The 21,913-nt window shown below is 52.7% G+C and overlaps 2 protein-coding genes and 1 long non-coding RNA gene across 3 annotated transcripts in view; 2 read left to right on the top strand and 1 right to left on the bottom strand.

The window, feature by feature from the left end:
- Window positions 1-16,959, top strand: part of AP3D1 (adaptor related protein complex 3 subunit delta 1) — a 58,783-nt gene extending 41,824 nt beyond the window's left edge. The window contains exons 32-33 of the mRNA XM_040537931.1: window positions 364-7,120; window positions 16,847-16,959. Of these exons, the coding sequence (XP_040393865.1) occupies window positions 364-459 (96 nt within the window). The 3' untranslated portion in view covers window positions 460-7,120; window positions 16,847-16,959. The remainder of the gene's footprint in view (window positions 1-363; window positions 7,121-16,846) is intronic.
- On the bottom strand, window positions 3,317-11,748 carry LOC121060278. The gene is made up of 2 exons (XR_005814767.1): window positions 7,531-11,748; window positions 3,317-3,853 (listed from the first exon to the last, which is right to left on the bottom strand). It is a non-coding gene; the product is annotated as an uncharacterized LOC121060278 (long non-coding RNA).
- An 18-nt stretch (window positions 16,960-16,977) lies between the features above and the next one.
- MOB3A (MOB kinase activator 3A) lies at window positions 16,978-21,768 on the top strand. Its single transcript, XM_040537932.1, has 3 exons — window positions 16,978-17,402; window positions 19,509-19,711; window positions 20,349-21,768. The coding sequence occupies exons 1-3, from the start codon at window positions 16,985-16,987 to the stop codon at window positions 20,376-20,378; spliced, it is 651 nt and encodes a 216-aa protein (XP_040393866.1). The 5' UTR covers window positions 16,978-16,984; the 3' UTR covers window positions 20,379-21,768.
- Window positions 21,769-21,913: the final 145 nt, after the last annotated feature.

The raw sequence follows: 21,913 nt of genomic DNA, 5'->3' as shown, positions 1-21,913 counted from the left end.
ACTTGAAACAAGACCTGAAGAGAAAATAAATTTATAGTCTTTTCTATCTTACTGGAAAGAGGGAAATATTCCTGCCTAAAATGTCCAGGGACGTGATGGGTAATATAATTGATCTGGCCCATCCAGCAGTTTTCCCTGTGCTGCTACCAAACTTGTACCTCCAGGGGGCTTCCTGTTGCCCAGCATGTACCTGGTGGGTAGCAGCAGCACTAACACGGCTTCCCTGATCTGACTGCTCATCTAAGCCTGCTTTGTTCCTGTGCAGGCTCCACTGGCTGTTGCTGGTGTGTAAGTTAGGCTGGGAAGAAAATTGTCTGTGCTTAGAAGAGGAGCTAATGGATTTTTTTTCTTTTTCTTTCCAAGGGAGAGAACTCTGTATCCATAGATGGGAAATGTAGTGATTCTACCCTGCTTAGCAACTTGTTGGATGAGATGAAAGAGACATTGTCCAAGTGCTGAATATTCCTTATAAAATACTCCAACTGCAAGAAACACACCTAATGTGTAAAGACAAGCAGACCCAAGTGTTAAATTTCTCCCTCGTACGCATGTACTATCCTGGGGCACGTGCTTTTCAGTTAACTCCACCATTGTTTGCAGTTTAGACATTTTAAGGCTGTATGTTACCTTTTTATTTCAAAACTTTTTACAAACTGTGGTGTTAACCCTTTCTAGCCCAAAGAGATCCTGGTGACATGACTGGAGGAGGGAGGGAGGGGCGCTATTTATTCAGCAGTTCATGATGATCCTGTAACCCTTGCCATCTGCATGGGATGGTGGACTAAGCAGAATTTTATTGACAGTAGCACAGAGTCTGTTGCTTGTGCTTATTGCCAGGGAAGTTTGATTTGATCCTTAGCCATGGAGTGTCTTCAGGGCTGCCGTAGTTGATGTATATTTCTAGCAGAGGCTGGTGCTGGACCTGAAGGCCTTTTTTTTTCATAAATGTGATTTATTATTATTATTATTTCAAGATCCGTTGTGATCAGCATATAAACATCCTCTGTCTCCTAGAGCTAATCCAAATGAGCCCTGTTGGAACTGGGGTGTTTGAGTTTCTGTTTATAGTAGTTGCCTTGAGCCTTAACCTTCTTTTAGTGACAATTGAAAGAGTAGAGAGTGAGTGCATAAAACACAGGCTGAAAGTGTTACTGTTTGGTATCTGCTCCTGTTGACTGTCCCTGCAAATGGAGTCTCTCCTGCCTCTCACCTCTGAGCAGTCTCTGCTGATGCGTTTTGAGTCCACTTCAATTTCACATTCCTGAAAAGTTAAGGTGTAGCAAGAAACTGGAAATCCAAAGGGGTCTGGTCCTGCTTTTGTATCATTTTGCTCACCAGCTGAGGTTGACCAATATCAGGTTAGAGAAATACCCACATATAATCCCTTGTACTCCAAACAGTTTGCAGATACAGCCCTGTTTCCTTCCTCTGTGCTGTGAGATCAGCAACACTGTGCTGTCTCATCGGTCTCTGTAGCATCATCTGGCCCTGCCTCCACAGCAGTGGAAACAAATATAGCAGCACAAGTGTAGCTGGGTTCCTGCAACAGAATGTCCTTGCCTGGGTGGCAGGAGGGGAGGGCTTGGTGAGGAGCGGCGCAGGTCTGTTAGAGGTTACTTCCAAGGGAAGAACGGAAGGGTCTACGGAGTGAAGCCCATTCTGCACTAAATCTTGTGGAATCACTGACTGGAAAGGGATGTTGTTCTGTCCTTTGCAGATGTGCTTAATCAATGTCCTTCTCAAAAATTGTTTTTTCAGTTCTTTTACTTGCTGTTCCATACCCAGCAAGGAGAACGTGCTTGAACGGTTTTGCTTTGAGGCACAAGCCAAAAACTATTGGTTGCTATTACCAAGAGGCCCCCAGGGAGGAGTTGGGTTTGTCTGCCCTTCCCCAGCACCACCCCAACAGGAGTCAGCAATGCCCAGTGGAACTGAACTAAAACCCTATGTAGGGAGCAGGATAAAGTGTCACTCTTATCCTTAGGGTTAACGTCTTGTACTTTAAGTGTGTATTGTGCTCTTTACACTCTTCCCGTATTAGGGTATCCTTGAAAAGGCTCTACTGTGGTTTTATTGCTAGGACCAGCTTTGTATTCTGACAGCACTTGTGTGCTGCAGGAATTCATTTGCAGCAGGCTTCACTGCTGGTGAAGTGTTAGTCTTTGGTATTGGTCAACCTCCCTTGGTTAGCCAGTTTGTGTATTAGAAACTGAACATATTAAAATTGTCTTAAAGGATAATGTTCCTCAATTAGTGTTTTTTTAATTCATGGATGGAAACTGTCACTTTAGCATGTAGAATCTTCTCTTACGGAATCCTGTGCAGTGATTCTAGAATTTTGAAACTGTATGATGTGTTACATTCACAAATTTATTTGCTATGAACATTCCCTTAAAAAAAAAAAAGAAAAAGAAAACATACCACAAGCTGCTGTAATGATTTTGTGTCAAGATGATCCAATAAACTTTCAAAACAAAGTTAAATTTTTGGCTTCGTAAATAGTCATTTTATAAGACAAGATTGTATGGACCCAAAAACATTTTATCAGTAGGCTGTTGTGCCCATCACTATAATACAGGTCAACTCTGGAATTGATTTTTTTCATATTTATCCACTGTGAAGTACGCACGCAAGTACAACACGCAAGTGCTGTATGCTTATCAAGGGAAAGGGTTGTGCAAGCATTATTTGACCTGGACGTACCCCAACTCTGAGTGTTTGTGGTTTGTGTCTTTGGGGTAGGTAAGGGGAATCTCGTTCTGAAAGATGTGAGAATTGTATGGGGTGGTGTGTTTTTGTTTTTTATCAGCTGGGGAGAGGTGTGCAGCAGTGAGGAGAGTCCTGCCAGCTGTCTCCCTGATATGCCTGTCAGGTGCTGGTCACACACCTGCTCCCCCGGCAGCAACAGCTCTAAGGCATGAAGTGCACTAGCAGAAAAGGGATCTCCAATGTGATAAACTGGAATGGTGCTGTTCTTTATCTCTTGTATTTTAAACTGAGCTGACATATTTAGCTGGGAGCTTCCAGCTCTGCACTGAGAAAAACCCATTGCTTGCATTAACTTGTTGGCCTTATTACCTGGAGATAAGCTCCTGCTGCAGAAGGAAGCACCAAGTCATTTGCTTTCTGCGTGCACTGTGAGCCCTACATTGTATTCCCAGGTTGGCCTGCAGGGAGGCTGCCTGCTTGCTGTGCTGCCTTGTGAAACTGCACAAATCTGACAGGATGAAAACAACAGTAAACATCAGTCTCTTTGCAAATGAGAGGGTCTGCATGGAGAAAAACAACAACAACAAAACAACAGGAACCACTTGGAGCAAATGTCAAGTATTTAATGAGGCGCAGGACCTTAACTGGACAGTGCTGGAGCTTCCAGTGAACCTGGTGCTGTGCACTGCTGGCTTTAAACAGCAAGGCAGGGTTCTGTCCTGCTCTCTGCATTTACATCTGGTCATTTACATCATTTACATGGAGCAACTGGACAGAGAAAATCAGTCCTTATCTAAGTGTGGTTTTGCACACTACGCTATGAACGAGTATGTAAAAGAAACGGTGCTCAGCACCATCCTTCCAGAGAAAGAGTGGCACACTCCAAGCCTCCAGGCTTGCAGTTGCAGCTGCTTCATGCCATGTCTTGGATGGAGCAGCACCTATTCCTTGGAGGTTCATGTCCCTTCGCAACTGTGCTGTCTGGAGCTGTGCAAATGCTGCTGGAGCAGCTGCCCCGGCTCCTCCCCTGAGGAGCAGCGATCCTGTACCTGCGGCTGTTGGACGCAGAGCGTGGGATCAGCGGCTCTGCGCTGACCTCTGAGCCGCAGGAGGCCCTGCTCACAGCCCGGTGCTGTGTGCATCTCTGCAAGAACAATGATAGGAAATGAGCTGTGGGTCAGGGCTGCCAGTTTGGGGCAGAATTGGGGGCACCTGGAACTGCACCTTATTTCAGAGAGCACTGAGATCCCCCTGGTTTTGCTTGCAAAAGGGCAGAAGTGTAGAACAATGCTCTAAGTGCAGGACCCGAGTGAGCTCTCCCCACCATCCACCTACAGGCTGTGGGTTTTGGCTAACTGCTGTGCTTTTAGCACAGCTTGGTTTTAGGCTTCACAGGGACTTACCGCCTGCCTCTGACTTCCTTCATTCTAATGTTTGTAAAAACTTCCCTTTGAACTGACAGCTGTGTTTTCTGCTACTTCTCCTTCTTATTTGAAACTTCAACTATGTGCTGCCCCTGTGACCACATCACTGCTAGCAACCTGTCCCTGACCAAGCAAGAGTTGAACCGAGCTAAGAGCAAAGCATGAGAGTGCAGAAACATCTCTTCCACTTTTGGCCCTAAAAAAAGGGGGATGGGGGGGGATGGAAAATGAGAACTGTTCTGGAAGAATGAAAGCCTGCAAGGGCGGCTGTGCCTTCTGCACATTCTCCATTCCAGTACAACCCCGTACCAGCCTTGCGGAGGGGCTGGAGATCTCCTTCTTGTCCAGGTGCTGTCATCTGTGCCAACATCTTGCTGCTGTGGCTGAGGCCTCAAGTCTTGTCCTGTCCTTGCTCCTCTTTCACCACTGCTGCCCTCAAAAATCAAGGGAAAAAGCTTTCCTCTCTCCCTTTTGCTCATGGCCAGACCCAACCCTTCCCCTGACCTTTTGCCACAGCACCTGCTCTGTGAAAACCAGACAGACCTGGGGATTTTCTGAGCTCAACCCTTAGCTCTGCACTTCTCTGTTCCCCTTTTGCTGTGACAAGGGCACAGAAAACCCAATCCCAGAGGAGGCTGTGCCACCGAAAACCAAACTGAACCGGACTGAGAAACTGAACTGTTGTCTCTTCCCTGCAGGGCAGGGATTTGCTTGCAACATCCCATCCAACTCCTACACCCTGACTGCACTGCCAGGGAGTTTATCCATGGCTGAGAAAGTAAAAGTGAATCCTGTTTTCAATTCGTCAAGTCAATCAGGTGGTAAATGTTATTTTGGGGATGACATTTTCCTGTTCAGGCAGACAGCTGTAGGTCATAGACTGCTTTTCTTCTAGAAATTGTGAACATTGGTTTAAATGTTGGTACTTTTAAATTTTGCTTCTGATTTCTGAGCCTTGCCAGTGTTTAAAGAGCACCTCAGCCTGCTTTTCTGTCACACCACGCAGATGATAACCGTGTTAAGAAATGAGGAAAACCTTTCCCGGACTCCAGGAACCAGCATTTCTACTGCAGAACCAAACAGGGTGAGCTTTTGTCATGTGCTGCGCTCTGCAGCCAGACTCCTTGTTTTTTAATGAATAATTTAATAAGTAATTTCACCAAGGTGCTCAGCAGGATGCTTAGCATGGGCTGCAGTCCCCTGGAGGGGACTGCAGGCTGGAAGAAATATGAGAAATCCTGTGAGGGTGACACCACATGCCTGTGGCTGCCTGGGACTCCGATGGAGCTTTCTCATGGTCTGGATCTGGCCCTGGGCTGAAATGGGGCTGGGGCTGAGCCAGGTGCCAGCGAGTGCTGCTTGCTTCACCCTGCTTTCTACACGTGACTCAGCTTCACCTCGGAGATGGTTTAGCAGCAGGATGTCATTAGCTTGCTGTGTCAACATCTCATTCCATCAATATCATCTCTAATTTAATCCATTAAGGTTTCTAAGAATAACCGGCTTTTGCTAATTACAAAGAAGTGTGAATTACATCAGAGCTGTCCCCGATAAGCACTGGCAAAGCTCAGCTGAGGTGATGCTCTGAGCTCTGTGCTGGCCAAGCAGGGCTGCGAGGCCTGGGCGGATGAATGCCAAGGGGAATAGAGAACCCCTTCTGCTGCCGGGGAATCCAGGCTCCTGCCACACCTCCTCGAAGGGAAGGCGAGTGGACGAAACGGCTCAGAACGGTGCAGGGAACCACAACAACCTGTTTTCCTCACAGGCTGCTCGAGAGTTCCCTGAATTAACTTTCAAGGCACAAGCAGGGGTGAGAGGAAATCCCTCGAGCGAGGATATTTCATGTGATAGGAAATGGTGGCGGCCTGGGAGCAGGAGGAAGGGCAGGGGCTGCATGCGAGGCTCGTTTAAGCATCACTAAAGAAGTATTGTCTTGGCTTGGATGTGCTCGCAGCCATAGCAGGAATTCCCCCCACCTGCTGTGGCTTAATCCTAATTCAGGGAGAGGGAAAAGTAAATAAATAAAAAGATCTGAACAGTGCTGCATAAATTCTGCAGTGTGTTGAGGGACTGGGCCAAGCCCCGGGCATGCTGTGCTCCCTTGTCGTGAACTTTAATGGCGTTAGTGTCCCAAATCTCAGGTACTGGAGGGCTTTGCTTCAGCTTCGGGTGCTGTTTAATCTCCAGGTGGGGCAAAGGGTGGGCACCTCAGGCTCACCAGGGAGCGACCCTTCCACCCAGCACCCTCCAGCCGTGTTCTGTTGCCAAAAAACCACCGGTGCTGAGGCGGTTCGGGGGCAGGTGCCCTCTGTTAGGTGAGCGCCTTGCAGCCCTGAGGGGCCGCTTGCCAATCCTGATACAAAAAGGGGGGGAGTTGAGCCCCTAAAACCTCGTAGGGCCAAACCCGGGCTGCAGGAGGGGATTTAAGGGTTTGGGGAGCCAGGGCTGGCCCCAGTCAGACCCCGGCCCCTGCGGGACTGGGCTGGGGCTGCAGTGCTCAGGGGGGAAGTTCGGGGCGATGGAGGTTTGGGAATTTCCTCTGGGAATTGCAGCTGGGCTGCTGCCGCTTTCCAGCTTCCAGGCGTAGCAGAGGTGGGAACGGTTCCTCTGCTCACAAGTTTAAACAGGTAGATTAATAAATAAATAAATAAATTAAAAAAAGGCAAGATTAAAAAAAGGATAATAGGATAAAAAGGAAAAAAGGATAATAAAAGCTGGAAGGGTCATTAACAGCGGCAGTGGTTCACCCCCAGCAGGGTTTCCATCCCATAAAACGAGACAAAAACAAAAAGAAAACGAAACGCAGCTGGCCTATTCCCCGGCCACTCCCCGCCGCGCCGGGGGGCGGCCCCTTTAAGAGGAAGTAGCGCCGGCAGCCGCCGGCGGAGCGGGGTCGGGGCGCGCGGAGGAGGAGCGCGAGGAGCTGCGCTGCGGCCACACGAGGGGCGCCGCCTCCGCGCCGCCACGGACTAACTGCGGCCGGCCAGGTGCGGGGGGGGCTGGGGGAGGGCCGGGGGGGGAGCACCGGGGAAAGGGGGGTCCCCAGCCCCGCCAGGGGGTTCCCGGCCCCGCCCGGGGGTCCCCGGGGCCGCGCTGAGCCCCCTGCAGCTCTCCGCTAACGATTTTAGCTGGTTTGAGTTTGTTGTATTATTTTCTCGCGTGGAAGAGGCGGCCTCGTGGCCTCCCGGCCGGCCCTGGGGCTCGGGGGGCTGCTGGTGAGGGTCCCCCGGTCCGCCCTGCCGCCCCCCGGCCCTTCCTTCCCCGCAGTCCTTCCTTCCTCCCTTCCTTCTTTCCTTCCCCCCGGCCCTTCCTTCCTTCCCTCCCGGTCCTCCCCCCCTCCAGCCCCGGCGCCTCAGCTGAGGGGGGGCCGCAGGAGCCAGGCCCCGGCAGGGCTCACCTGCAGCGCATCAGCCCGAGCTCCTTCCCAGGATCATGTCACAGACTCGTAGAATGGCCCGGGTTGGAAAGGACCTCGAAGATCTCCCAGTTGCAACCCCCCTGCTCTGGGCGGGGTGGCCACCCACTGGAGCCGCATCCAGCCTGGCCTTGAACGCCTCCAGGGATGGGGCGTCCACAACCTCCCTGGGCAACCCGTGCCAGGGCCTTGCCGTCCTCTGAGTGAAAAACTTCCTCCTAATTTCCGACCTAAATCTCCCCTGTCGCGGTCTAAAAGAAATCCGGTGTGCGCGCCAGGAGGGATGAAAAGGACAGGGCAGGAAGCCCTCGGGGCGGGGAGGGCTGGGAAGTTGTCCGGCGCCTGTCGCAGGTGGTTGGGAAAGCCTCCCCGTGCTAGCGAGAGGCAGGGTCCCCTTCTGACCTGAAGAGCGGCCACACGTCCTTCATTTCTATCCCTTTGTTTAAAACCCTTTCCAGTCTGGAATTGTTCTGCTAAGTCGCAGGGCAGTTGTTTTTTTTTGCTAGGAGATGCAAAGTTTCCCCAGCCACCTGTTTATCGCAGTCCCCAGTGCTTTGTCCTTGCACTCTGCTTCTTTTGCAGAGCTTTGGGCTCACATCCAGCTCTGCATTTATCTCTCGTCGTTTCTTGGATCCTGTATTCCGTGTCTTAGATTCAGTTTCTGTCTTAGTCACGTCCCTGCAAAGCTGACTTGGTCAGGAGGGCGAGCAGGCTCAGAACCTCTTTAAATTCCAGAAAGGGAGGAGAGGAGTGCTGGGAGTTCACGCCAGGTTGGTGGCGGGGAAGCAGAAACTGATGCTCCTGCTTTGCACAGGAGATCTGGGCCCAGACGCTGAGCAGGGAGCAGTTTCCCTATGCCTGGCTCACTTTTAGGGTCTGGTGTTCTCTCGGGACCTGTTGAGGTTGCACGGTTGACTGTGCCGTAGTCAGAACGGACATTGGGCTCTCCTGTCCCTTCAGCCGGGGCTCGGCGAGCTTGAAGCGTGTTCGTCATCTCGAGCAAAGTCCTCCCTTGTGGCTTAGCTGGCCTCTGTCACGGAGCTGCTTGCCAGATGCTTTTGTGGCCACGTTTGGCTGTAACGTGGCCCTTCCATTGATGGGATGTGAAGTGCCACCCAGACCAAAGTGGCACGATTAGCTCTTTGTGGCGGTTGACGTAACGGTGTTTTGTAACTAATGCTTCTCTGTACGTGGGCCAGAGATCTCTATGGCCGCAGTACACAAAGGAAAAATGTTTCCCTTGTCAGCAGTGAAAGCATGTGGGGTCAGAGAGGAGATTGCAAAACCTAACCCGTCCTGGCCACAAGAGTTCAGATCTGGGAGAAGAATTGCCTTCAACTTCTGAGTTTTAATTTCTTGTAAGGCAGGAAGGTATTTTGTGATACTTGAGCCATAAATGCTGCTCTAAGTGGATCCATAACCAGCTTTGCTGGAGGTTTAGGAGATTATCTTTAGAAATACGTAATATCCAGCTAATGCTTCCAATGAAGAATGCACCTTAGGCTGCAAGTTCGTCTGCCCTTCTCCAGATGCCCCTCGGAGGCAGCGTTGTCTGCGACTCCTGTCTTGCTCTGCTTCTTGCTCCCTCTGGAGCTGATGCTGCGCTGAAAGTGCTGCTCAGCTCATGATGAAATGATGGAGGGCTCCTGGGTGAATTGCTGCTCCGAGAACACCAAGTGCACGGGGAGCAGAGGGGAGGGAGCCCAACAACCCCCCTGGGGGGGAAACGAGGACAATAAAGGCCGTAAGAAAACCTTTGTAAGCATGCACATACGTCCAACTGTGGTGGCTTTGACTTCTTGTAGAAGTCTAGATGGAGTCAGTAGACGCTTTGTCATTATTTAGTCTCTCCGAGAAGAGGTGAAGATGGCGATGCTGATGGGTGTCCCTTTGTGCTGCTGGCCCTGCACAGCCGGGGCTCGAGTGCTGCTGGGCTGAACTGTCCCGCGGTGACCGTGCTTGGTGTTTGCCCCCATCCTCTTGGGGACTGCATGGCTGTCCTCCCACCCCGTGGCAGCGCAGACCTCCTTGCAGGGCAGCGTGAGGCTGGTCGGGAGCCCGCCCTCTGCTCCCTGCCGCCAGCACCCATGCAGTGGCTGCAGGAGATCCCAGCTCCCAGCCCAGTGAGGGGCTGGATTTGGGTGAATGATGGCCCTGGCTGTGTGCCTCTGCTCTGGCTTCTGGGGAACAGAAAATGAGCTGGAGCCATCCGATACGTGCTCCAGTTGGAAGCAGAAGCTGAGTAAGACCCGTTACTAAGCTGAAAGCCACTGTAATTGTTCTTGATCTCAACTGCAGGCTTACGTTGGGGTTTCTGTCTGGGCCTTTTTTTTCTTTTTTCCTCCTCACTGTATGTAGGAGGTCTTATGATGTGGTTTGTCTTGAGGTGATCTCTAGCTCCACATCAGGGGGCTTGTTCCTTGCCTTTGCTGCCTGGAGACACGTTAGTGTTCTGGGCCGCTGCCACATCTCCTCGTGGAGGAGAGGAGCAGGCCTCGTGGGCACCCGCTTTCAGCAGGAAACAATACGGCTTTCTTTTAAAAGCATAATGCTAACGTGGGGAGAAGCGGCACTGTCCGTGGGACTGGCCCTGGCCGTGCGGCCAGCTCGTGCCCCGGCCCCTTCCCTGGGGGACACCTCCCGAAGGCAGGATTCGCGCTCCAAATCAGCCATCCCTGCTGCCTGGGCAGATCCTGAAGTTAGAGGAAACCGCTGCTGGTTCAAAAATGCCCCTGCTCAGTGAGGATGATCATGTGGAACCCGTGAAAGCAGGAAGAAATGTGTAGTTCACAGCTTGGACTCGATAAATACCACACTGCCCCTTACGAGTCCCCTGGTGAGGGGCAGAACTGGGCTGAAGGGCAGCAAAAGGTGTTCCCGAACGAGCCGCCTTCAAAATACAGCCCTGCAGACCTTGAAAAGAGCTGCTCTGAGCGTGCCGTCAGCCACCCACGGAGTATGGTTTATCCTAGAAATATTTGTCTGTGCAGTTAACCTGTCTCCTGGAGTCGTGACCCAGCTTGTCGGCTCAAGGCAGCATCTGCGGAGCCAGCAGCAGATGAGCTCTGCCTCCACACGCAGCCGTGATCTGGCCGAAGCTGTGTAAGTGCAACCCGTGGAAGCCTTCCAACACAGCCGTGCCTCTGACATTGCAATAGATACAGATGGCACGTAAGAGGCAGGAAAATTGGCCCCAAATCGGTAATTATGTAGGCTCTAACGGACGTTCCTGTTGCGCTGTGGTCATTCCTAGGCTTTTAAGTGAAGATTTTAAAGCGCAGAATCTGTTCTCTGACCCTGCTGGGGAAGGGAAAGTAGAAGGGGTGACCTTAGAAGCTGACTTTCTCGTGTGGCTCTTTAACCATCTGCGGCTGCTGGCCGGGTGGGGACAGGCGGTGCTGGAGCCTCTGACCTCTCCCAGGCGAAGTTCGGGGCGATGCAGCCCTCCCTCTGCCCCGCCAGAAGCCGTCCTCCAGGCCCTGCTCCTTCCGTGAGCGTTTGCCTGTGATGCGAGCCCGTCACACAAAGCCCACGCTGTCCCTCCTGTTGTCACCGCTGTGTCTGCGTGGGCTGGAGCATCCCAAGCCCCGAGTTGAGCAGCTGATGCTGGCCTCCTGCTCCTGCATCCTGCGCGTGGCGGCCAAAACGCACCTCTGGCTGCTCAGCCCCGCGAGCAGGGATTTCCCCTTTATTTTATCAACTAACTGGAGGGTAAAATAGGCCAAATGCATAGCCTGTAAGGAGAAAAGGAAGATACCAGTGAAAGCCAACCATAACGTTTCTCGTGCTTTTTATACTATTTCCTTTTCTTACCTACTTGCAAATGCTGCTCGGCTCCACATTTGCGTGGCTTAAAGTTGTGCAAAGAGACTGTCCTGCCCCCGAGCAAGCCTGGCTCCGGGAAGTACCTGGGAGATGGGGTCTTTGTGTGGTTTTTACTTGGGGTTCCCAAATTGTGCAGCAGCTTTAAGTTGCGGGGCATGGGGGTGGCTGGCGACCAGCAGGACTTTCTTAAAACTGACTTTGTTGTGGGGCATAAAGGGCTCTTTGTTTGTCTAAGCCTTGGGAATCTAACATCTGAAATGTGCGTTTCTAAGTGGCCCCGTTCCATTTGTTGTTAAGGCCGCTATTAAACCAGTTTCCAGAAGGAAAATTTGGATATTTTCCTGCTGAGCAGCAGAGGGAACTTGTTGCTTGTGCACGACCCAGTCTGGGGTTATCGATGCGGCTGCGCCAGCGCTGCCCTGTGCTCCCTCTCCTTCCAAGCAGCTCCTGGCCCCTGTTGGCAGCAGCGAGCAGAGAGAAAATGGGAAGAAAAAGGAAACGTGCAGGGCAGCTTCTCGGCTCTCCTCATGTAGCAGCCTTTAGTTTCCTTGCAGAGGAGAAGCGCTGCTCTGGCCTGGCTCCGCTCAGCTCTCCGGAGCGCCGTTTCCATTTTGGCTTTTCCGAATAACAACACGAGTCTCCTCGGCTGGGGAGCGCGCAGCTCCACGCCGTCAGGGGCAGCGTTACGGAGCGTACGGAGGGGGGTGATTAGCATTGGGGAAAAACATTGGCAGCTGCCTCGGCCAGCCACAAGGCCGCCGTGCCAGACAGGAAGCCGGCCTACGTGGAAGCGCCGTCTCGCAGGAGTTATGAATGGTCGGACGTGCCTGCCGTGAGCCTAAACCCTCGTGTTCTGCCCCAAATAGTCCTCGTCGTGCTTCGCCCTCCTGCCCGCAACCAAGGTAAGCACAGGGGCATACCTTTTGGTCCTTGTGGTGTAAAATTGTTCAAAAGGGCAGCTGCAAGCCTTGTCCGGTGAGGGTAAGCTGTCGTGCTTGTTGCCAGACTCGCTTTAGAGGCACAGAAACTTGCCGTCATTGGTGCCTGTCCAGCCCCGCTGGCCGTAATTGGCCCGATCCTCGTTCTCCGTATTAAAATCTCTCCTTTGATCATAGAAACCCAGGATCATCTTTTACCGAGAAACTGAGCAGAATGGCTGTGGGAAGGTATTTGTGAAAGTGTGTGGGGGGAAGTTATGAAAACCATGTGCGTGTGTGTCTTTGCTTTTTTGTTTAAGGTCCCTGAGGCCGCCTTGCTAGCTTCGCTGCTCTGGCACGCCCCGTAAATTCAGTCTTGCCTCGAAGTGTTCGATATGTCTCGTGTGCCGTGGCTGTTTTGTTGAACTGGCACGCGAGTTGGTGTGCTGCGTTGGAAGCTCTGCGTGAGCTGCGAGTGTGGGGGGCCCTGCTCCCTGCTTACCTCGCGCTTTTGGGGGGGCTGCAGAGAGGGGGGTGATGGGCACGGGCTCGCCACCGAAGGGCTGCAGTTATAAGCTGCCCCCGAAGGGACTTTTGGCAGGATTTTGTGTAAATGTTTAGCATCGATACCACTTGGTGTCATCTTGCGGGACAGCAGCGTGGCTTCCGTAAAAGGAAATTCGAGGAATGGATTATTTTTGAGAAATGCGTTGCTCGCTGGGATTTACTCGAGGGCTCTCTTGTGAGCACGCAGCAGGATGTGAGCTGCCTGGAGCTGGGGTCACTGGGAGGGAAGTGGCCGCGAGCCTCGCCCCTCCCCGCCGGCAGCGTGAAACCCAACTTTTCTCTCTTTCAAAAAGGAGGAAGCTCTGCCTCGGAGCCTGCAAGCGCTCGCAGGAGTTGCAGAGACGAGCAGAGCGATTGCAGGAGGCTAAGAACGAAGGTAGGAGCTTCCCGACGCGCCTCTGCAGGCTGTTAGCGGCGGAGGGGAGCGCGAGGCGCGCTCGGAGGCGATGGAGCCGCCGTGGGACCCTGCTCGCGGGTGGGGGGCCGCGTGCGGAGCGTCCCGCGGGGCCGCAGCGGGGGCAGCGGCACGGCTGGGAGGCCAGCGTGCGAGGGAGGCCGCCTCCGGGGGCTGCGGCGGAGGCTGCTCTTTCCTTTTTTTGTGCCCGCTCTGAGCTGCGTGTGAAAGCAAGGAGAGCCGGGTAAGTAACGCCTGGGCTCCCTCTGCCCCGAGCCTTTAAAATGAGGCAGCACTGTGTGATCCGCTGCTAGCGGCGGGGGAGGAGGGATGGCAGAAGGAACGAAGGGCGCTGCCCTGGGTCGCCATCGGCAGAAATGGGCATTAGGGCTGGAGCTGTAGGAGCAGGGTAAGGGGATAAAAGCCGGTTGGGAAGGGAGGTGGGGGCCAGGCCTCCGGCCCCGCGCTGTGCGGCCGCGGCAGCCAGGGGAGCCACGCGCAGCGCCCAGCCCCGTCCCTGCAGTCCCTGCAAGCAGCGGCAGCGCCGCTCCTCCGGGGAGGCCGGGGTGGTTTTGCTCCCGTCAGCCTGCCACGGTGCAGGGCTTGGCGGCGGCTCTGTGATCTCGTGGGAGGGATGGCCAAGGTCCGCTTGCACCGGTGACGTCCACCGTAATCTTGGCTGGCTGGAAGAGAGGAGGAAACAAAATGTACTGCAGGTTTGTTCGTGTGTTGGGATTTTTTTTCCTCGTCTTTGAAGCTCGCAAATCCCACTCAGGTGCTTTGCATGTCCCACGTCCTAATTGTTTGTAATGTTTCCTTTCTCCTCTTCATAAAGACAGTGTTCTAGCGCTGCCAGAGCAATGACTCCTGCCTGTGGAAGAAGGTGTTGTACATGTGATATCATCTTCAAGCAATGTCAGTGATGCTTTTGGTCTGTCTTTTCTTTCTTTCTTTTTTTCTAGTGCCAAATGCTTCATTTAGTTCAGTTGCACTCAAAAACCGTAATTAAATATGCTGAATCTGCCTGAAGTCTTAGCTACTAGTTTTGCTAATGCCTTCAGACAGATGCTGAATCGTCTGCAAGATGATTGCTGCTGTGTCGAGCTCCGCAGCTCTCAAGAATGATGTCTCTTAGGAAGAGGAAGTTGTTTGTAGGGCAGACACTGCCTTGATACCAAATAAGCCGTATTAAAATTCTCTTCACCCTGTGCAAATGATCATTTCTTCTGGAAAATGGTCTAAAATGGTCTAAAATGGTCTATGTTTGCTTCTTGACATGTGCAGGGTTTTTTTTTGTTTGTCTGTTTGTTTTAAACTCTACAGCTTTGCTATTCGGTTTCAACCCACCCTCCCTTTCACCGGACAGGGACGGGTTTTCCAAGCCCGGGTCAGGCTGTGGCTGCAGGGCCCAGCACAGATGCCAGGGGAACCACTGGAATTCTTAAGACAGTTCCTAAACAAGTAGGAACAGAGTTGTTGTACCACACCGAGGATGTTGCCAGTCCTCCAGAGAGCTGTATGAAGGGCAGTGCTCCTCCATCTTTACTGCCTGCTTGTTTAAAGGATATTTCTTTCTCCACCTCCAGTGTAAGGATATCATCGCGTGCAAGTGCTTCTCTGGGACCGATTTCCTGCTGGAAGTAGCTGCAGACTCAGCACCTGCTGTCCACATTGCTGGCGCGGGGCGATCGGCGCCTTTGGGGCACGGCGGGGTGGGCGCTGCCCCGGCGCTTCCGCACCGAGCTGCAGGATGTGGCCAGGCTGTGACACAGCTCTGGGTAACCAGAGCTCCTTGCTCAGACATCCCTCCTCATCCCCCTTGCTACTTCCTCTCACCGAGTCTGCGGTGCGATCAGAGGCTTCTCAAGGTCGCATTTTCTGGAGGTTTTCTTCTTTTTCTTCTTTTTTTTTTTTGACTCCGGTGCGGTAGCTGGTAGGGTCACAGCAGCAGCCGTTCTGGCAGCACTTTTTGCAGAGAGCCCGTGGCGTCAGCGTGGGCGCCGTCATGCTCACTCGACGCAGGGTGAATCTCGCTGAACCGCAAGAAAATATTTTCCATTTGTCTCAGTGCGTGTCGTGGCTGTGGTCACGGCCCGCGTCGCAGCCAGAGCTTGGATCTCTGTGCAGAAAAGTTGGCTCAGCCCCTTCCTGCAGGAGAAGAAGGGCTAGGGAAAGGCAAGTGTGTTCTTACGGGGCAAGCTGGGGTGGTTTGGGTTTTCTTCCTTACTGTCATTAAATAAGAGAACAAGAGGCCTTGGTTTAAGTCCTTTAATCTCTCTCCAAAGAAGAAATGCTGATAAGCACGATGCAGCATCTGTTAAAGATGGGCTGAATTGCAGAAAGGTCGTCTTGACTCGAATTTGAAATTTTTCTTGCCAGAGTTTGGGGGTGTTATTTACCTATTTAAACAACACTACAGCTAAGGAGATTTTCTGCTTGGTGGAAGGGGCTTGTTTGCTTGTTTTCTTAGAAAATTATGGAAACTGTTACTTGCCGCATTCTATAGTGCATCAGCTTGAGTTTCTGTTGCTTTATTTATTTCTCTGTCCAACACATGTAAAACAATATTTTTGGTACAATTTTCTGCCTTGAGCTTCCATCAAAGAGCCACTTGACACAAATTATATGAAGGGATGGATGTGGGAACAAAGGAGGTATAATTAGCTACAGATAAACAGAGCTGTGTTTCTTGTCAGCATCCTTTCAAGATCTTAACTCGTGTCTCAGCCTCTCAGAGCCAATTCGTTTTCATAGACTGGAAGAGGAAGACAAGCTTTCCTGGTCCTGGAGCTTTCAACCGGGCTTCACCATGGAGTGAGCTCAGCTGAAAGGAGGAACGCGGTTGTGCTCTCTGCACCTGCAGAAGAGGCTGTGGCTGTTTTTGAAGCTGGTGCTGTTTCGGGATACTGAGTTTATGGGTGCCTGAGCTGCGTCGACTTCTCATTCCCCTCAGCCCGTTCTCATCCTGTCCTTAGTGCTACGACAGCACACGCAGCTCCTGGTCAGACTGGTATTTTGTTAGAATACGTCCGGCAGCAGAGCTGGGCTCTACTGTAGGATGTCATAAAGTTACCTTTGGAGTAGGTTTGTGTGCAAAGAGGGGGGAGAAGAGCATAGGTGAAGGATCTGATTCAAGTGAAGCCTAACTCAACGTTTGACCCTTCTTAAACCTTTGCTACTTTCCACCTGAATAGCTGGTGCTGGAGTTTCTCCTCCTTTCGGAGGGATTTGGGTCTCGCTGTGCTGGTGTCGTGATCTCCTGCGCTGGCCCCGTCCCTCCCTGCTGTCTCGTTCTCATCGCACCCTTTTCCTGGGGGCCTTTCTGGCTCCCCTGTCGCCGTGCTGAGCACACAGGGGGGCTCGCGGGGGCTCCTGGCCCAGCCCAGCTCGCCCCCAATGGCCGGACTGTTCCTCTGCTCCGGGCTCTCCTGGGAGGAGAGAAAAGAAAAGAAAAGCTGGCGCCGGCTGCCCCTGCTCTGCTCAGGTCGGGGGCGAGGGCCCAGATGGTATCCCAGATCTCTTCCTATGGGATTTAGACCGGGTTTCCTGTTGAGAGAGCTGCTTCTAATCGCTGCCCTTCTGTGCTGCATTGCAGATCAGGACCAGATGAGCAGAAGGAGGTTTCTGTGAAGATCAGAGTCCTCGCTGCCCTGCCCCAGGAAGTGGCCCAGCAGCTCTGTGTCTGCAGCTGTCGTCGCTACGGGCCTGGAAAAAAAAGAAGAAGAGAAGAAAGATGTCCCATGCTTTGAAGCAAGTGTTCAATAAAGACAAAACCTTCCGGCCCAAGCGCAAGTTTGAGCCGGGGACTCAGCGGTTCGAGCTGCACAAGAAAGCCCAAGCCTCGCTCAACGCTGGCCTGGACTTGAAGGTGGCCGTCCAGCTGCCGCCGGGAGAGGAGCAGAACGACTGGGTGGCAGTGCACGTGGTAGACTTCTTCAACCGCATCAACCTGATCTACGGCACCATCAGTGACTATTGCACGGAGCAGTCCTGCCCTGTCATGTCCGGGGGGCCCAAGTACGAGTACAGATGGCAGGACGAGCACAAGTACCGCAAGCCCACGGCCCTGTCCGCTCCCCAGTACATGAACCTCCTGATGGACTGGATCGAGGTACAGATCAACAACGAGGACATCTTTCCCACTAACGTTGGTGAGTTGGGTTCTGTTTGCAGCTATGGGGAGGGAGGCCGGAGCAGAGCCTTCTCCTTTGAGCCCTCAGGTCCTGGTCCAAGAGATGCTGTTCGTGGTCACTGCTGCTCAGGTCACCATTGTGGTAGAGCTATTGCCTTTTGGGCTGCTTGGAGGCCGGCGGTGTATAAGCTCTTCCAAGCACCTGAGAAACTTCAGGCCTCTTCTTGAGCACTAAAATACCCAGAGCTGTAGCAGATCTCATTTGGAGTCGTGGATACCTCGAGGAAAGCAAAGCCAAGCCAAGCGTAGGGAACAAAAATAAGAGGCTGCTCTTAAAAAGTCAGTCTCTGGCATGACCGTCAGCAGTTCCTGCTGGACGTGGTCTCCTGAAGGACAGCTCTTTTCGAGCTGATTGCCGGTGTGGGTTCAGTGCACGTGCTCTGCGTTGGCCTGGTGATGGTGGCCATGTTTCCCTAATTAGCCTCTTTGTTGTTGCAGGCTGGCATTAGCTGAGTCTGCCCTTTCTAGCTCGGTGCTTACTGGCATGCAGTCGGTTGTTTGTTGCAGCTGGGTGGGATGCTGACACGTGCACGGAGGGAGGGGCGGTGTTTTTATCTATTGCCAGGGTGATGGAAAGGAGAATTTGACCAAAGACAACTAAATCTGCAATCCCAAATGCACAGCTTCATGTACTCGCTTTGGGACAAAAAAGCTGTGTTTTTTTCTTGTTTGTTTGTTTTTTGTGGTGAATAAGATGTGAGAGTTCAGTATCCAGAGCATTCGGTAAATACGAGTGATGACATTCAGAGCTCCCACCTTCTGGAAGGCCGAAGACCAGATGCAGCAGAGGCGTGTACGGTGGCAGGGGGACGACGCTGCTCCAGCGCTAGCCCTGGGGTGTTTCACGGCAGGGTCAGCTCCTCGCCTTCCCGGAGCAGCCCTGGGCGATTGCCGGGCTCCTCGGCACGGCCCTTGGGGAGCTGGGGTGACGCTGGAGCCCTGGTGCAAGTGCGGTTCCAGGGGCTGCCTTCCCTTCCTGCCCCTGCACGTGTCCCCTGTCGCAGCGCAGCCTTGTTCCCCCCGTGGGGCAGGTGCAGCGTCCGCAGAGGCAGGGCTGGAGGGGGCATTTCTCAGCTCCCTCCTTCCTGCCACCACGTTTATGCCATCGGGGCTCTGGCGGGATGCAATTGGCCTCTGTTTGGGATGCGTCTGCATCCACGGGGCTCTTCTACCCCTGCCAAAGCACTGCTTAAACTGTGTGCAAGCAGGGCCGTGAAGAGCTGGTCCTTCAGGCAGCTGAAGCACTGAAATCCTCCCCATCCGTTCCTCCTGGCACCCAGGAGGGTGCGTTGCCTTTATTTAGGACTGTTCTGTAAAACTCTCTGGGGGCTATAAATAGGGTGTTTTTGTTCAGGGCGGCAAGGCAAGTTTCCGGCAGCAGGAGGGTTGTGGAGTTGTTGTTCTCAGCTTTGCTTTTACCTGATACCAGTTCTTGCAGGGTGTTGAAAGGGTTTCACTAATCCTTGTTCCTCCAGAAAGGACCTGTGTGAACTTTAATACTGTGAGCTGGCCACTTGGCCAGGCTGCTTTGCTGCAGGCCCTGGCTAAACAAATCCCAGTGAACTCAGACCAGGCTTATCCTCTGGTGCCTTTACAGGGGACCCAAATGTCTTTAATTTTTAACCAAAGAGCTAAAGACTTATCAAATTGTGAGATAACTGCAGGGGGATATCTCTGACTCTTTCTTTGGGTAAATTGCTTCTGGAGCAGAGCTCAGTAGTTTGTAATATTTTGCACTGTTTATATAAACATGCCAAGTAGGAGTAGAAGAAAACTCTCGGAGTGAAGCAGCTGGTGGGAATCTGATGGTGATCTCCTGCTTTCAGCTCTCAGCTGCTCGCAGCGATTGATGGTGTGCAGGACTGTCACATCAGGAACGGATGCTTTGAAAAATCTGACAGGAAATGGAAAGGAAAAAGGACAGGGGAACTGGAAATTACTTTGGACAGAACTCTCTCCCTTTTGTCTCAAAATGTACCTGTTCTATCAAGAACAACTTATTTTATTCTTGAGGAACCCATTCCCACTTCTGTGAAGCTTCTCATGGCCGTGTCTCCCCTCCCAGGTACTCCCTTCCCCAAGAACTTCCTCCCGGTGGTGAAGAAGATTCTCTCCAGGCTCTTCCGAGTCTTTGTCCATGTCTACATCCACCACTTCGACAGGATCACCCAGATGGGGTCAGAAGCCCACGTGAACACCTGCTACAAGCACTTTTACTACTTTGTGAAAGAGTTCAACCTAATAGACACCAAGGAGCTGGAACCGCTGGTGAGTCTCGGAGCGAGTGCAGAAGGGGTGGGCTGGGGGTGGAGGTGTCACAGTTGCCCTCTCAAATCCCATTGCTGGAATTGAGGCCGTGGGTTGGCCTCGCAGTTTGGCAGTCAGGAAGATGGGAGCCGGGATGTACAGGTGCAGCTGAGCAGGGTTGTTTGGGCGTCAGCTGGGGAAGGATGACTTGTTCTCCAGCAACCTCCTCACGTTTCGGGCAGCCAGCTTGACTTGTCTGCGCGCGCTGTTTGAGCTCAGCCCCATTCACCATCCAGGATGGGGAGGGAAGAGCAAAAGTCCCCTCCCATCCTGAAGAGCAAGGGCACCACCACCGCAAGGAGCCTGCAGGATGGAGGGTGTGACAGGGTAGACCTAAGAGGTAGCAGTGACGTTTGGCTCAGCTGCTTACGGCTGCAGAATTTGAAGAGCTGTGGGGCAGAGGAAGGTGTCCCACCTGCCCCGGGATTGGGAGTGGTGGGGGAGCACAGACCTGCCCCACCTGGAGCGCTTGGTGGTGGTGTCACCGCGTGCCTGAGAAGGGTATTTCCAGCTGAACAAAGGTGAGATTTTTTCATCCACACCCTCACCTGGCAGTTTGGATCTTAGTTCATGGTTCCTTGTCGTGTGCCTTTGACAGAAGGAAATGACCTCCCGGATGTGCCACTGAGATCAGACCGTCCTGCTCTCACCTCGGCATCTCTTCCGAGGACACAGAGTCCCACTCCTGCATTGGAGACATGAATCAAGGGGAGAACAGAGACGTTTTCTTAAAGAAATCTATATATTTTTAATGAGTTTCAATGTAAAACTGTGATATTGCAGGAATATTTTTTTAAAGATGCTCTAGATAAACTAGTTTTTTTTATAGTAATTTCTATAAAAAAAAAAAAAAGTATTTTTGGCCACTTGGTGGGAACGCTCGTCCCCTGAGGAGGGAGGAGCCAGCCTGTGCTGCCTCTCCTCTGCCCCCTCACTGCGGTGGCACCAGGAGCCGAGCCAGGTGCGCCAGGTAGAGCCATGCCGTGGAGCTGGCGCTGTGATGGAAGCGGTACGTCCCTCCGGACCCCCACCTCCTAAATGTGAAGGGAGGTTACGTGTGGGCATTGGGGAAGAAGTGCTGGTGCACACGGATTCACTGGGGCACCGCGAGGAGCTGTCTGGTTCCAGCACCTCTTCCGCTGGCTGTGCGGTCAGTTTTTGGACAGAGCTGCTTTTGTGCTCACCCTGCACTTGGCATCCTGTCCCCAAGGCCTGCCCTTCCTTTCTTTCTCTGTGAAAGAAGTCAGACTTGGGTTTCTTTCATGGCCAGACCAGAGCTGCTGCTGCTGATGATCTATCCCGCAGCTGTGCTGCGCTGGAGCGCTCCTGTTGTGAATCTGCTCTTGCCTCTTGCACCAGCGCTGAGCTGAGCTGCTCCTGCTGCACCGCCCCCACGGGGACAGGCTCGGCGCTGGCAGCACTGGGACAGGCGGACCCGCACCTGGTGGGAATGAGTAGAGGGAAGGTGCTGGGACCAGCACGGGGAGGTTGGCTTCTCAAACACCTGCGCTTCCCTTTCTCCTCGTGGTACGCAGACCCTACCGGGGAACCGGGCTGCTTGCTCTCCAGCCTTGCTTACAGGCTCTGTGTGGACCACTTTCTGCTTCCCGTTAGGGTACTAAACCTTTTCTCTTCCTTAGCAGCGCTTCCCTGCTCTGCCACATGCGTCTCCTCTTAACCAAAGTGTCTGGTGGGCAGCCAGAGCCAGGGGCCTTACCTCCTGCTTGCACAAGAGCTCTGCTGCCTGGCCAGAGCCTGGCAGTCCCCCCAGGTAGGTAGGTCGGGCTACCTAGGAGCGGGGGGAGAGCGGGGAGCAGGGTTTACAGGGAGAGAAAAGGTTTTTGTGAACAGTGACCAAACTACCACTAACCACTTCTTCATTAGAAAGTTTTTTTTGTGTCCTGGAATCTCTGTATATACATGACTCTTGTTTCTTGTGCTATCGTTAGGACACGCGTACAAATACCACTATAGTTCTCTGACATGGAACCAATAAATTATGCTGTATTTACATAGCACGCTCCGATTGCTAAATGTCTCATGATTGCATGTTTGTCAGAGGCTTTCTATCAGCAAAACAAACACGGGGTGTTGGGACTCTACGGGAAGTGCGGTGGAGAGCTGCTAAAAGATGCCAGGTGCCAGTTCCTGGTTCTGCTGCAA

Source organism: Cygnus olor, chromosome 26 (genome assembly GCF_009769625.2).
Source record: "Cygnus olor isolate bCygOlo1 chromosome 26, bCygOlo1.pri.v2, whole genome shotgun sequence".
NCBI classification, from domain to species: Eukaryota; Metazoa; Chordata; class Aves; order Anseriformes; family Anatidae; genus Cygnus; species Cygnus olor.
Note: the sequence above shows the minus strand (reverse complement) of the source record. Positions and strands in the feature narration are given on the sequence as shown.

Excerpts from the sequence above, each read along its gene's own strand:
- MOB3A (XM_040537932.1), top strand. The coding sequence starts at position 16,985 with ATGTCCCATGCTTTGAAGCAAGTGTTCAATAAAGACAAAACCTTCCGG. Across the intron at positions 17,403-19,508 it reads CATCTTTCCCACTAACGTTG|GTACTCCCTTCCCCAAGAAC; the intron begins GTGAGTTGGGTT and ends CTCCCCTCCCAG. Across the intron at positions 19,712-20,348 it reads CCAAGGAGCTGGAACCGCTG|AAGGAAATGACCTCCCGGAT; the intron begins GTGAGTCTCGGA and ends TGCCTTTGACAG.